Source organism: Zalophus californianus, chromosome 9, assembly GCF_009762305.2.
Source record: "Zalophus californianus isolate mZalCal1 chromosome 9, mZalCal1.pri.v2, whole genome shotgun sequence".
Lineage (NCBI taxonomy): Eukaryota > Metazoa > Chordata > Mammalia > Carnivora > Otariidae > Zalophus > Zalophus californianus.
In genome coordinates, this window is record NC_045603.1 from 6,228,159 (window position 1) to 6,241,565 (window position 13,407).

The window sequence follows — 13,407 nt, forward strand, 5'->3', positions numbered from 1 at the left end:
AGACCCGGGCCCGATTCACCACATGGCTCTGCCTCCCACTGTCAGGCTCAACCTCGAGCCTCGACCTTTCTCGACCTCATTTCTGGGCCCCGAAGGCTGCGAGCCTCCCGGGGATGAACGGCTGGCTCTCCCTAGGAGCTCCGCCCGCTGCTCGATGAGCGGGGGGCTTAGAGACAAACCCGGAAAATGTGACCCCGGAAGCAGTCGCGGCGCCACCGGCCGCGTCTTCGGTTGCCAGAGCACCGCCCCGGAAGTACAGCTCGGCGCGCGGCGGGTCGGTCCGCGGGGCTGCGGGTGGCGTCCTCCTGCAGGCGCCGGAGTGGGGGCTGGAGGCGGGGCCGGGGCGCGGCGCGGGGCCGCCTGCTCCGCGCTGCTCGGCGCAGCTTGGCGCTCTGCGCGCACAGGTGAGGCCCCGCCGCCGAGGCCGCCTCCCCCGACGAGGGTGTGGCCTGTCCTGGGTGGGCGAGTGCGCATGCGCGAGCGAGTGTGAGCGGCCGCGACCGTGTGGTTCAGGTGCTGCTGGCCGGGCCCGCGTCCTCCAGGAAGCCTGCGCTGACCACTGTGCCCCTGCTTTTCCTTCGAGTTCCTGTGACTTTCCCTGTGCTGCCCGCTCGTTGTAATTGCATTCTGATTGATATTGGTTATCCCAGAATTTCATCGTTCCTAGGCTTTTTCCATTCATTTGCAGTCTGTATTGTTTCTAATGGCATCTTTTGCAGGGTGCGGTGTACCTGTGGCGACAGCTCCGGTTAGGAGACAGATTCGTGTCCCCCGCCCTGCTTGCGCTTCTCTGCGGGATTGGACCTGGGCATCTTTCCTGTTTGTCAGCCAAAGGGGGTGGGAGGCGGAGGTAGCCGAGCACCCCATAGAGTAGCCGGGACGTTACAGGGGACTCGTTCTAGAATTAAAAGTATCTTACTGTTGTAAGCAGGTTAGGGTTTGCAGAGAGGTTCTTTGTTCACGAAAACATGTAATGAGCACATCTCAGTGCCGGGTTATGGCAATTACAAAGAGATTGGTCTTGCTCTGCGCCCATGGAATTACAAGCACGGCTAAATAGTTGCTGTAGAGCATGGCACTGTCTCCCAGCGGGGTGCGGAGATAGCTGGTGGGGATCAGCTGTGCGGAAGTCCTCCTTGACACTATTATTTATTTATTTTTCTTTAAAGATGGTACTGTTTCCATTTCAAGGAAGACTAGCTGGAAAGGAACCAAAATGCCCTAGAATCCTGACCTAGCTGGGACTTTGTTTGGAAGTGATAGTGACCAAAGTGTTTGGGGGCAGTGGGGATGGGGACAGAGGGGGCTCTCATTTTCTATGACTGGACCCAGACAAGTGCGTTCACCCTATGAATGTAACTTCTTCCCTCTGCTTGCTGTTTCTCCTGAAAGGTTGTCCTGGCTTTTGTCAGGGAGTAGTCATAACTCCGGGAAGTGAAAAACCTTTTGGCAAAGTTCTGTCCTCCTGAGGTTGTGGGTATGGATATTCCGGAGATGCTCCCTCACTCAGTGGAGATCCGCTAAACTCCAGATCTCCTAACTCAGTCCCCCAGAAAAACCGTGGAAGTCTGGGGGTGTTTGTTTACCGCTTTCTCTCGCCTGCAGCTCTGACAGCCTCTGTAGGGCTGGGCCATGCCTGATTCACTGCTTGGCACAAACAGCGCTTCTTTGCCTGTATGTGGAGGGAATCCACCTCTTTATTTTCGTTAATTCATCAAATATTGATGAGCACCTGCCATTATTAGATGCTATTCTGGATGCTGGGGGTTCAGTAGGCAATAATGCAGAACAACATTTCTGCTCTCCTGACGTGAGATATGTGTGTCAAAGATAGGTAATCACCAGGGAACCAAATACATGAACTAGATCAGTTCTTTCTCAGACTTGAGCAAGGGTAAGAATCTCACCTGAGAGCTTGTTAAGATACAGATTCCTGGGCCCCGCTCCCAAAGAGTCTGAAAGTGTGCGTCTGTGTAGGGGTTGGGGGAAGCGCAAGAGTCTGTATTTTTTTTTTTTTAAGATTTTATTTATTTAGTTGAGAGAGACAGAGACAGGGAGAGAGCAGGAGCAGGGAGGAGAGGGAGAAGCAGGCTCCTCGCTGAGCTGGAAGCCCAGTGTGGGACTTGATCCCAGGACCCTGGGATCATGACTCGAGCAGAAGGCAGGCGCTTAACAGACTGAGCCACCCAGGCACCCAAGAATTTGTATTTCTAACGAGCTCCAGGTGATGCTGGTGCTGTGGGTTGATGGGCCATGCTTTGATTTGGCGCTGGACTAACAGTCGTGTGCAGCCTGGGTGCCTCGGAGAAGTAAAGTGTGATGAGTGGGGAGCAGTGAGCTTGGCATTGGGAAAGCCACTCTGAAGCGTTGACCTTTGAGAAGGGGCCAGATGTGGGGGAGAGCAAAGCCTTAAGACAGGGTGCAGCTTGGTGGGTGTGGGGAGGTGAAAGGCGGCCCGGAGCTGAAGAGGGCTGATGGGTGGGGAGGGTGCTGGAGACAAAGCCCTAAAGATGATGGGGAGCCCACCCATCATCTGGGTGCCACATGTGGGGTCCACACTGTAGGTAATGGGCAGACTGATGGTTTTATTCTGGGGGCAATGGAAGCTCCTGGAGGCTTATGAGCAGGGTGACATGATTTGCTTTGTGCGTGTGAAAGGATCAGTCTGCTTCTAGGCAGAGAATGGGTGCCGTGGGGTGAGGATGGCACTAAGGAAACCAGCGGAGCCTGCTGTGGTCGTCCAGGATTGTGGGGACGCCGGGGAGAAACACAGACAGATCTGGAATCTTCTGGAGTAGACCTGGCACAATCCGCTGCTGGATGAATTAATAGTCACTTCCCCCTCAGAACCACAGTTGAGCTTTGTTGGATTGTTAAGGCACCTTGCTGCCGGGGCTTCCAGCTTGTTAAATGACTGTCTTGTCTCCCTGGATCAAGACTGTCCAGGAACACCTCGTCCCAGGTGGCTTCACGTCTCCTGTCGCCAAGTGGGTGGGTGAGAAGGTAGGCTGTCGAAGCGCAAACACCGAGGGCCGTCCCCATGGAAACCTGTCCTCAGTCTTATGAAGGTCCTGCCCACCGGCCCCGGGAGGGGGATGCACATCACGTTCTGAACCTAGCCAGCTGCCTGCTTTGAGAATGCCTTTCCCCGGCTGACGGACTTCAGGTGGTGACAGCCCACCGGGATTCGAGCAGGGTCAACATGACGGCACACAACTAACTCTGTTTCTCTGGGTTAGGTTTTATGATGCTCAGTTTTGGTTTTTTAACTTTTTTTTTTTCAAATTTGTATTTATTCTAGTTTGTTAACATACAGTCTAATATTGGGTGCAGGAGTAGAATTCAGTGGCTCATCAGTTCCATACAACACCCGGTGCTCATCACCAGTGCCCCCCTTCATCCCCATCACCCATCTAGCCTGTCCCCCACCCACCTCCGGCAACCCTCAGGGTGTCGCCATCGTTAAGAGTCTCTTATGGTTTGTTTCCCTCTCTCTTTTCTCCCCCCTCCTATATGTTCACCTGGTTTGTTATTGTTGTTGTTCGCTTGTTTTGTTTCTTAAATTCCACATATGAGTGAAATCATATAGTATTTGTCCTCTGACTGATTTTGCTTAGCATAACACCCTCCAGTTCCATCCACATTGTTGCAAATGGCAAGCTTTCATTCTTTTTGATGGCTGAGTAATATTCCACTGCATAATATCCCACTTTTTTTTTAAAGAATATTTATTTATTTATTTATTTATTTATTAGAGAGAGAGAGAGAGAGAGAGAGAGATCACAAGCAGGGGGAGGGGCAGGCAGAGGGAGAAGCAGGCTCCCCGCTGAGCGGAGAGCCTGACATGGGGCTTGATCCCAGGACAGGACCCTGGGATCTTGATCTGAGCTGAAAGCAGATGCTTAACCGACTGAGCCACCCAGGCGCCCCATATTCCACATCTTCTTTATTCCTTCGTATAATGCTTAGTTTTGAAAGTAGTTGACTGAGGGCACCTGGGTGGCTCAGTCGGTTAAGCATCTGCCTACGACTCAGGTCATGATCTCAGGGTCCTGGGATGGAGCCCCCGCATCGGGCTCCCTGCTCAGCGGGGCGTCTTCTTCTCCCTCTCCCTCTGTGCACCCCCCCAAATTAATAAATAAAATCTTAAAAAAAAAAGATTTTTTTTTTAAAGCAGTAACCTACCAAGTTCATTACATGGTACTGCTAACCTCACTTTTTCCCCCCCACTGTTTTAGGAGGAAGTAACAGGAGAACAATCTGACATCAGGTATTTCTTTATTGATTTCTCTAAGGGAAAGGGCTTAGTATTTCTTAGGGTTGGGAAGGAGTCAGTCCTGGCTTCTGTGCTGTGGGGATGGGCTAGCTGGTTCCTTTGTCTGTTCTGCAGACCATTTCTGAGCCCCCTCACTGTGCCTGGCTCTGGATGGGTGCTGGGGGGATAGAGACCGATCAGCCCACCCCCTGCCCTGTGGGGTAAACGGACAGTTGACAGAGTGTGGAAGGGAGGCAGTGTGGGTGCCCACTTTGCCTGTTATTGAGCCCCACTTTATCCATGTGTAAATGGGGAGAATACCTGCCTACCAGCAGCATGTGAGCCAAAGGGATGTATGTAGTAGAGAAGAATATGCACAGATTGCCCCGCCCTGTGCCTGACGGATCCTAGTGCTTCATATAAGTGGTAGCTGTTGTTTCGGGTAACAGTAGAAATATGGAATTACTTCCTCCTCGAGGGCGGGGCTGGACTACAGCACGGGGCCAGGAGCCGGGCAGGCCCATTGTAAGTAGGGGCTGAAGTGGAGGAGTGTGCAGGGCTGAATCGGGGAGAGCTGCAGGGCACCTCGGGGAAAGCTGATGTGCTTGTTTCAAGTCCACTGTGGTGCACCATGACCACACCTGCCTGACCTTGCAGTAATCTCAGCCCTACTGCGAAGGCCCTGTGGCTCTCATTCCCATCTTTTTCCATGGGGGAAACGGAGGCCCCAAGAAAACTCACGAGTCCCCATGGGCGTGAGCAGGGGAAATGAACGAGCCTCCAAGCTTCAGGTGCAGAGTAACTGCTGTCCCTCCTTTGGCTCTGCTGAGGCTGCCTTGTTATTGGTTCTCAGTGCTGGTTATCATGCTGGTCTGGTGCTTTTCTGGAAAGAGGTCCTTCGTCTCTTTAAAGGAGAAGTGGCCTTAGTTCATTTCTTTTTCTTCTTCTTTTTAATCATAAATAGCTGTTTTGTCCTTTTGCTCATCACTTTACTGTGCTGTCTCCCACATATATATTTAAAATTCTTTATGGATGTAAATTTCTTCTTTTTCTTCTCATGTTCTATCTTGTGTTAGTTTCCTAGAGCTGTAATATAAAAAGTGCCATGAAGTGGGTGGCTCAGTGAGGCCAGAAGTCTGAAATCAAGGTGTTGGAGGAGCCATGCTCTCTCCGAAGAATCTAGGGAGGAGTCCTTGTCTCCTCTAGCTTGTGGTGGACCCAGACTTTTCTTGGCTTGTGGCTGCATAGCTCTCATCTCTGCCTTCATGTTCACGTGGCCACCTTCCCTGTGTGTCTATGTGTCCCTGCGTCTAGATTTCCTCCTCCTTCTTTTTTTTTTAAGTAGTCTGTATGCCCAATGTAGGACTTGAACTCATGACCCTGAGATCAAGAGTCACCTGCTCTACCAACTGAGCCAGCCAGGCGCCCCTCAACATATCTTTTTTGGGGATATGATTCAACCCATAACATTTACAGGGAAGTGACTCTTGAAAGCAGAGAGTCAGATTCAAAGGACTGACCCTTGGGGCTGTGTGTGTTCCCTCACTTTTGCAAGGAGTAGGCATTGTTTGCCTCCTGTGTCCAGTGGGCTCAGTACTGGAGATAATGGTGCCGGCCAAATGGACTGTGAGCGTTCTTGCAAGTGCTCACACCTAAACCTAGAAAGAGTTGGTGGGATGAGAAGGAAGCAGGTGATGAAGAGAGTCCTCACCTTGCACACTTACAGAAGGAAAGTAGACAAAGAATGAATACGCAAGGTAGGAAGTTCTGTGTGCCGGCAAAGATGGCAGGGGAGGTATTCAGAAGGTTCATTGGAGGGAAAAGGCGATGAGAATGGCTTCCTGGGGGAGGTGGCCTTTGAACTGCACCTTTGTGATTGGCGGAGCTAGGATGAGAAGCAGCAGGGAGAGCACCACAGCTGTGCATGTGTGCAGAACAGCAAGGAGGTGGGGTGTTCGGCTGAAGCAGGGGGCGTGTGAAGTGAAGGAGTGACAGGGAGGCCCCAAAAGTCCAATGGGAGTCAAAAAGTAATAGAATTCAGGGCGCCTGGGTGGCTCAGTTGGTTAAGCGAGTGCCTTCGGCTCAGGTCATGATCCTGGAGTCCCGGGATCGAGTCCCGCATCGGGCTTCCTGCTCAGCAGTGAGTCTGCTTCTCCCTCTGACCCTCCCCTCTCTCATGCTCTCTCTATCTCATTCTCTCTCTCTCAAATAAATAAAATCCTTAAAAAAAAAAGGCAATAGAATTCAGAAGTATTTATCACAATAAGAAAAGAACTCAAGGCATCTCGTGCCACACTCTTGTTCGGCAGAATATGCGGTTTTGCTGTGTTCCCAAACTGTCTCTCGGTCCTGCGTTGTGTACATTTTGCCTGTGTGTTAATTTTGTTTTAGGTACGAACCCGAAGCAGGAGTCCCTGAAGCTGAAGCGAAATTGGCTGTGCCTGTTGGCTCCAGAAGTACCTATGGTGGGTCCAGCCTGAGAGGTTGGTTTTCTTAGCGCCCATGGTCCCAGATGGCAGAAGTGGGGGGGGGGGGCAGCAAGAAAACCTCACCTCGGAGGCTCCATGTCGTGCTCCATAAAGTGAGGATGAGAGTATCTGCCCTTCTCTGCCTTATTGGGTTCAGGGATCATACCCGGGAAGCATTTTCTGACTGTTAAAGCACGGCCCCATTAGTGCCCTTGCTGGGTCACCCCGGGTGGCTCAGCGTCTATGCCAGGTGGCCGTGCACTGAGATGTGGGATTTCAGCCGGGGAGGGCTTGTGGGGGATGATGGTGGTGGTGTGGACATTGCCTGGGGGGTGGTTCTCCCCCCAAATACCCGAGCCTGCAGTTGGACTCTAGGGGGCAGAGTTGGAGCAGGATTGGGCAGGGCTGCCGGGCTGTGGGGGCTGAAGTCAGGTAGAGAACCGGTAAACTCGCTGGGGCTCCGCGGTGGGTTTGGACACTGGCTGGGGTTAGCTCGGTGAGGGCGTTATGGGGAGACAGCGCGTGGGGATTCCGTTCCTGTGATGCTTCTTCCAGCATTTCTGTGAGGCAGCTGCTGACTTTCCACGTTAACAGCCTCATATTGTTACAGGACAACATCTCGTTCTGCAGAGAGCGATTCTGTGTATTCCTTACCTTGGTCGACCCTGTGGGCATGGTCATCATCCTGATGAAGGCCAGGTTCAGAGGGAGGCATTGGACTGTGTGAAAAGAGGTAGCACTTCAGAGTAGGGTCACCCTGGCTCAAATCAGGGCTCCATGACTCCCTTCAGTCTGATTCTTTTTTTTTTTTTTTAAGATTTTATTTATTTATTTGACAGGGAGAGACACAGCCAGAGAGGGAACACAAGCAGGGGGAATGGGAGAGGGAGAAGCAGGCTTCCCGCTGAGCAGAGAGCCCAATGTGGGGCTCGATCCCAGGACCCTAGGATCATGACCTGAGCCAAAGGCAGACGCTTAATGACTGAGCCACCCAGGCACCCCGAGTCTGATTCTTACAGGGGCTCTTAACCTTTGAGCCTCAGCTTCCAAATCCATAAAGGGGGGGTGATTGCAACAGTAATACCAAATATTTTTTGAGTGCTTTCTACGTGCCAGACACTGTTCTCACTCTTCACTCATTTAATCCTCATTGTAACCAGGTGAGATGGGTAGATACTGTTGTTACAAATAAGGAAACAGAAGTTCAGAGAGGTTAAGTAACTTGTCCAGAGTCACACAGCTCATGAGTTTTGGAACTGGGCCTCAAACTCAAGTCCCGCCTCTGCGACACTGCCATTGCTGGGCAGGGTGAGGAGGCAGTGGGCTGATTTTGTGTGAAAGCTCCATGGGAGTGCCTTCTCTCTCCCTCTCCCGAGGCAAGGCAAACCTGGGTCCCCATCTTTTAACTTTCTCTAAGTCACACAGTGGTGCTGACAGGCCCCAGGCCATAGTCAGTCAGTCTGAATGGAGCATCTACCACATGCCGGGCGCAGTGCGAGGCCCTGGGCCCAAAGCAGCGAAGAAAGCCAGCTCCCTGCCTCTGGCAGCGGCAGGGGTTGCAGGAGTACCGAATGGCTGTGTACTGGGTCTGGAGTCAGGGAGGCTTTGTGGAGGAAGTAACGTTCCCTAATGCTGGCAGATGAGTGGGCAGCCGCTTTGCCAGGCCTTGAGGGAGGGGGAGTGCCACAGGCACAGACACCCACCCAGCATGTGCCAAGGCCCTGAGGCGGAGTGTGGGCAGAGAAGTCCAGTGTGGCGAGAACACAGCAGGTGAAGGAGAAGCAGGTGAGGGCCAGGGGTCTGTGTATCTTAAGTGCACTGGGGAGCCACGGAGGCTAGTAAACGGAAGTGATGTGGTCAGATAAACACTTAAAGGTCACCTGCACTTACAGAGAGTGACTTGGAGCAGGGCAGAGGAGGAAGCAGGGAGGTGGCGGCACTGGACGGGAATGAGGCTGCTCATGTTCGGATAGGCTCCCACCCATCCTTTGGGAGCCAGCTCCAGGGCCCTCTGCTGAGGGCGGTCTTCCCCAGCTACCCTGCGTAGGCCACCTCCGGCCTCGGCTCTCACAGTCCAGGTGCCGCCTCTGCCTCGTGGCTCCTGTCACAATGGCGATGCACATCGGGTGGTGACTGTTTGATCGCTGCCTTCCCCCCAGTAGGCCAGGATTTCTTAGTCTTGGCACAGTTGACATTTTGGCCTGGGTGACTTGCTGTGGGGGGGGGGGGGCGTCCCGTATGCTGTAGGGTGCTGGGCAGCATCGTGGCCTCTACTCACTAGATGCTGGAGGCCTCCCCACCCCCAGCTGTGACAACAGATGACATGGCCAGGTATCTCAGCCAGATGGCTGAGAACCACGGCCCAGGCAGGTGGATCTTGGGATACGCAAGGGGAAGTGTCCTGCTGTTGACATTTCCAAGCTCTAACAAGTTGACCTCTTCCAGGATTATGGCAGGAAAAGTGAAATGGGTCACTGATATCGAGAAGTCAGTGCTGATAAATAACTTTGAAAAGAGAGGATGGATCCAAGTGACGGAAAATGAAGATTGGAACTTCTACTGGTAAGTGGAAAAAGCAGGATTTGATTGTTTTTCCCGAAGCCTGCTTGTCAGTCTTGGGAAAGCTGGTAGCCCAGGTGCAGGCTGCGTTCGAGAGGGGCGCCTCCCACTACACATCTTCCACCCCAAGGCTCCTGAGGAGCACACGACGAGAGGGCCCTTTGTTTGTCCACGTTGTGGAGCGTTCCCACACGCCCATTTATCAGCCTGGCATCAGAAGTCCTGGGACGTTTCCGCACAAGCTGGCACGGCTCAGACAGCCAGGGTTTGGGTGAGAAGCCAGAGCCCCTCCGGCTGGCGTTCTTAGTCAGTGCCTTTGCCCAGCGCCGGGGAAGGGGGCTATGGAGCGGGGATCTGTGCCTCCCTTCGCTTCCTCGGGTGCCAGCGGGACTGGTTAACAACAGCTGAAAAGTGAGTGACGTGAGGAATGGGGAGGCAGGGCTCGGCACTGAGTCCCTGGTGGTGCTTCACCCAACTGGAAACACGGGGGGTTGTCCTAGACTCCTGCGCCACCCTGCCTCCCCCCTCCTCATGGGGTGAGGTCCTGTGTCCTCCTTTGTCCAGGCCTGGGCTGCGCCCTGCCTCGGGGCGGCCTCTACCCTCTGGCAGTGTTATATGCCAAAACACAGCCTCCTATGGTTGCCTCTGCCATCCCCAACCCTCTTCGGTTCCTATGCCCGGAACATTGGGTGAATCTTTGAGGGAGGGAGAGCTGGTGGGTCTCTGGAGGCTTTTTTTTTTTTTTTCCTTTTAAGATTTTATTTTTTTGTCAGAGAGAGAGCACAAGCAGGGGGAGCGGCAGGCAGAGGGAGAAGCAGGCTCCCGCTGAGCAAGGAGCCCAGTGTGGAACTCGATTCCAGGACCCCGAGATCATGACCTGAGCTGAAGGCAGACGCTTAACTGACTGAGCCACCCAGGCGTGCCTGGAGGCTTTTTTACCCTATGCATCCGCCCTCCCTGAGATCCGCTCCCTGCTGCTGCCTTGAGAGATGTTACTCGGCCTCTTTCCAGCCACTTCCTTCTCTCTCACGCCCCAGTGCAGCGGTTGGCACTTTTTCCCCAGTTGACCTTCTAAGACATTCTTGCTTCTGCAACTTTGTGAGGCCTGTGCTTTCTGCCCCCTCAGCCCAGGCTTGAGAGGTGCAGTGCATCTGGCGGTTAGATGTGCAGACCCCGGAGCCAGGTCATGTCTGGCTTCCCAGCCTGGCTCTCCCACTGCTGTCTGTGTGGCCATTAGCAAAGGACTTGACCTTTCTCTGCAAATACGGTTGTTTGAAGTTTGAATGAGTCAGTAAAGCACAGAGCGTGGCATGTGACGGGTGCTCCGTAAGCATGTGCCGGCGCTGTCTGCAGGCCCCAGCGCACGAGCTGCCTGCGCCGGAGGCCGCCGTATCTCTCCTGACGCCTAGCCTGCTTTCTCAGCTGTCATGCAGCGAATGCTACGTGCCATGATTTGTGATTTCCCCGCCTCTGCCCTCATTACGTGTGACTGCGAGCCTCTTGACAGTGAGGACCTTGTCTGGCTTACTCCAGCATCCCAGAGCGTGGCGTTGGCTCCGAAGCAGAGTAGACTGGCACCCAGCTTCCATCTCCAGCAGTAATTAGAGGGATGACCCTTTCTTTGCTCCTGTAGCAGTTTAAGGTACCCGTGCTTTAAACCAAAACCTAATTTCTCTTGAGGAGCATGTAATGCTGGCAGAAAGAAATGCAGCACCCGTGTGTGGTTTGGCATCACATTTATATTCTTCTCTAAGGTAGAATAAAATAATACAGCCAGAGCGCTGCTTCCCTAGGAGCTCTGAAAGAAAGGCTGAATAAGAGTGTTTTATCAGGGCGCCCAGGTGGCTCAGTCAGTGAAGCATCTGCCTTCGGCTCAGATCATGATCTTGGGGTCCTGGGATCGAGCCCGGGGTTGGGCTCCCCGCTCAGCGGGGTGTCTGCTTGTCCCTCTGCCCTTCCCCCTCTCGTGCTCGCTCAGGTGCGCTCTCTCTCTCTCAAATAAATAAAATCTTGAAATGTCATTTAAAAAAAGAGTGTTTTTTACTTACTGCTTTGTGTCCCACGGCTCTGTGCCATGGGCTTAGCCAGCCCTCAGTCCTTTTGGCTTCTCTGGTTAATCAATGCTTGGGAGGGTGCAGAGCGCCTCCCTTCTTCATGCCACATGAAGCATTTTGGAGCTAGTCTTAACGAGAGAGAGAGACAGAGTAAAGAGTGGAACTGTATAACTTTGGATATTTGATCTTTTCAGAGCTCCTGTTTTAAGCACTAAGCGTCCCATCAAGTCTTAACAATTGGTTCGGGTAAAAATACTGGCAACAACTAAATATTAAATGGTTATAGGGAAAGGTACCCATGTTAACTGGGTGGATTATGGTATAGCCATTAAAACAACTGTGACAGTTCTAAAGCAATTTGGAAAATTGTATAAGAATAAATATAAAGAAAAACATATTATGAAACTGTATTTGTGTTCTGCTCTCAGCTTGCCTATGGGCAGGAAGTAGGAGCAATGTGAAACACGAAAGCCATTGCTATCTTAGTGTGGGTGTATTAGCTATCTGATGGCCAAACTGATGCCATGTAACAGACACCACAAAACCCTGGGCTCGAAACAACCATTTTCTTTTTCTTTTCTTTCTTTCTTTTTTTTAAAGACTTCTTTATTTGAGAGAGAGAGAGCATGAGCCAGGGGAGGGGCAGAGGGAGAGGGAGAAGCAGGCTCCCCGCTGAGCCGGGAGCCCGATGTGGGGCTCGATCCCAGGACCTTGGGATCACGACCCGAACCAAAGGCAGACACTTAACCAACTGAGCCACCCAGGCACCCCTCGAAACAACTATTTTTATAGCACATGCGTTTTTAGGTTTGGCTCAGTGGTACTTTTAGATCAGCAGGACTTAGCTGATCCTGCCTGGGCTCACCCGTGCATCTGCTGTCACCTAGGGGGGTCAGCAGGGGCTTGTCTGCTCTTGGGTGCCCTTGGCTAGGACCACAGCAGCTTCTCTCCACAAAGCTCTCCCCATCCCTCTGGCCAGCGAGCTTGGGCTCGCCCTCCTGCAGTGGCGAGGGTCCAGGAGGGAGGGCAGAAGCTCTGCAGGCCTTTCAGGGCGGGTCTCCAAGTGGCACACCATCGCTTCTGCCACATTTTTGACCAAAGCGAAGCCAAAGTGAGACGTGTCTGGGCCCAGACCTTAAAAAACTAGCAGCTTCCCCTTCTTTTATGGGAACCCTCTGTGAGAGCCCCAGGCCGCCATGTGAGAAGCCTGACTACTGGGACTGTCTTGCTGGAGGAGCCGTGTATAGGGGTTGTGTGTGGCAGCTGCAGCCAGGCCTGGCCTTCCAGCCATGCCCACCAAGGTGCCAGACATGAACGAAGCCTTCTTGGACCCTCCAGATTGGATCATACACTGAATACTCCCAAGTGGCCTCAGTCAGTGTCACATGGAGCAGAAGCATGCTCCCCTGAGCCCCGGCCCCAGTCTTGATCCACAAAACCATGGGATGTGATTCAGTGGTTGTTGTCTGAAGTTGCTAACATGGGGCAATTTGCTTTGCAGTACTCGATACCCAGAATATATCTCATCACATGACCTGATGATGGTAGGGAACCAGCTCATTATTTTATTTTATTTTATTTTTTATTTTTTTTTAAGATTTTATTTATTTGAGAGAGAAAATGAGAGACAGAGAGAGAGCGCATGAGAGGGGGGAGGGTCAGAGGGAGAAGCAGACTCCCCGCCGAGCAGGGAGCCCGATGCGGGACTCGATCCCGGGCCTCCAGGATCATGACCTGAGCCAAAGGCAGTCGCTTAACCGACTGAGCCACCCAGGCGCCCCCAGCTCATTATTTTAAAACCTGATAAATGGAAAAAATCAAGCATTTCATTAGTCTTTCCTGTATGAACTATGTTTTGGGTATCCAAATTGTTGATGAAGGGAAACTTCTCCTTGTAGAGATACTCCTGCTAATACATGAAGGAGCAATGAAAACGTAGAAATACACCCATTTTGCCTCCATTAATTACATAGGAGTCTAGGCCTGCCCAGTACGAGAGCCACTGACCACAGGGCTGATGAGCACTTAAATGTGGCTGGTCCAAATGTAGATGTGGCCCAAAATCGACCTG

General features: G+C 52.5%; 1 protein-coding gene across 7 annotated transcripts in view; it reads left to right on the plus strand.

Annotated features, from left to right (window-relative positions):
• Positions 1-267: 267 nt before the first annotated feature.
• The window catches only part of TTLL1 (tubulin tyrosine ligase like 1), a 31,788-nt gene continuing 18,648 nt past the window's right edge, over positions 268-13,407 (plus strand). For 2 of the 7 annotated variants that reach the window (XM_027593963.2, XM_027593956.2), the window contains exons 1-4: positions 270-404; positions 4,239-4,270; positions 6,647-6,720; positions 9,169-9,285. In XM_027593963.2, coding sequence (XP_027449764.1) covers positions 9,264-9,285 — 22 coding nt within the window. In that variant the 5' untranslated portion in view covers positions 270-404; positions 4,239-4,270; positions 6,647-6,720; positions 9,169-9,263. Of the gene's footprint in view, positions 405-480; positions 617-4,238; positions 4,271-6,646; positions 6,739-9,168; positions 9,286-13,407 lie in introns of those variants that run through there. The other 5 variants (XM_027593960.2, XM_027593957.2, XM_027593962.2 and 2 more) reach the window with 5 other exon arrangements.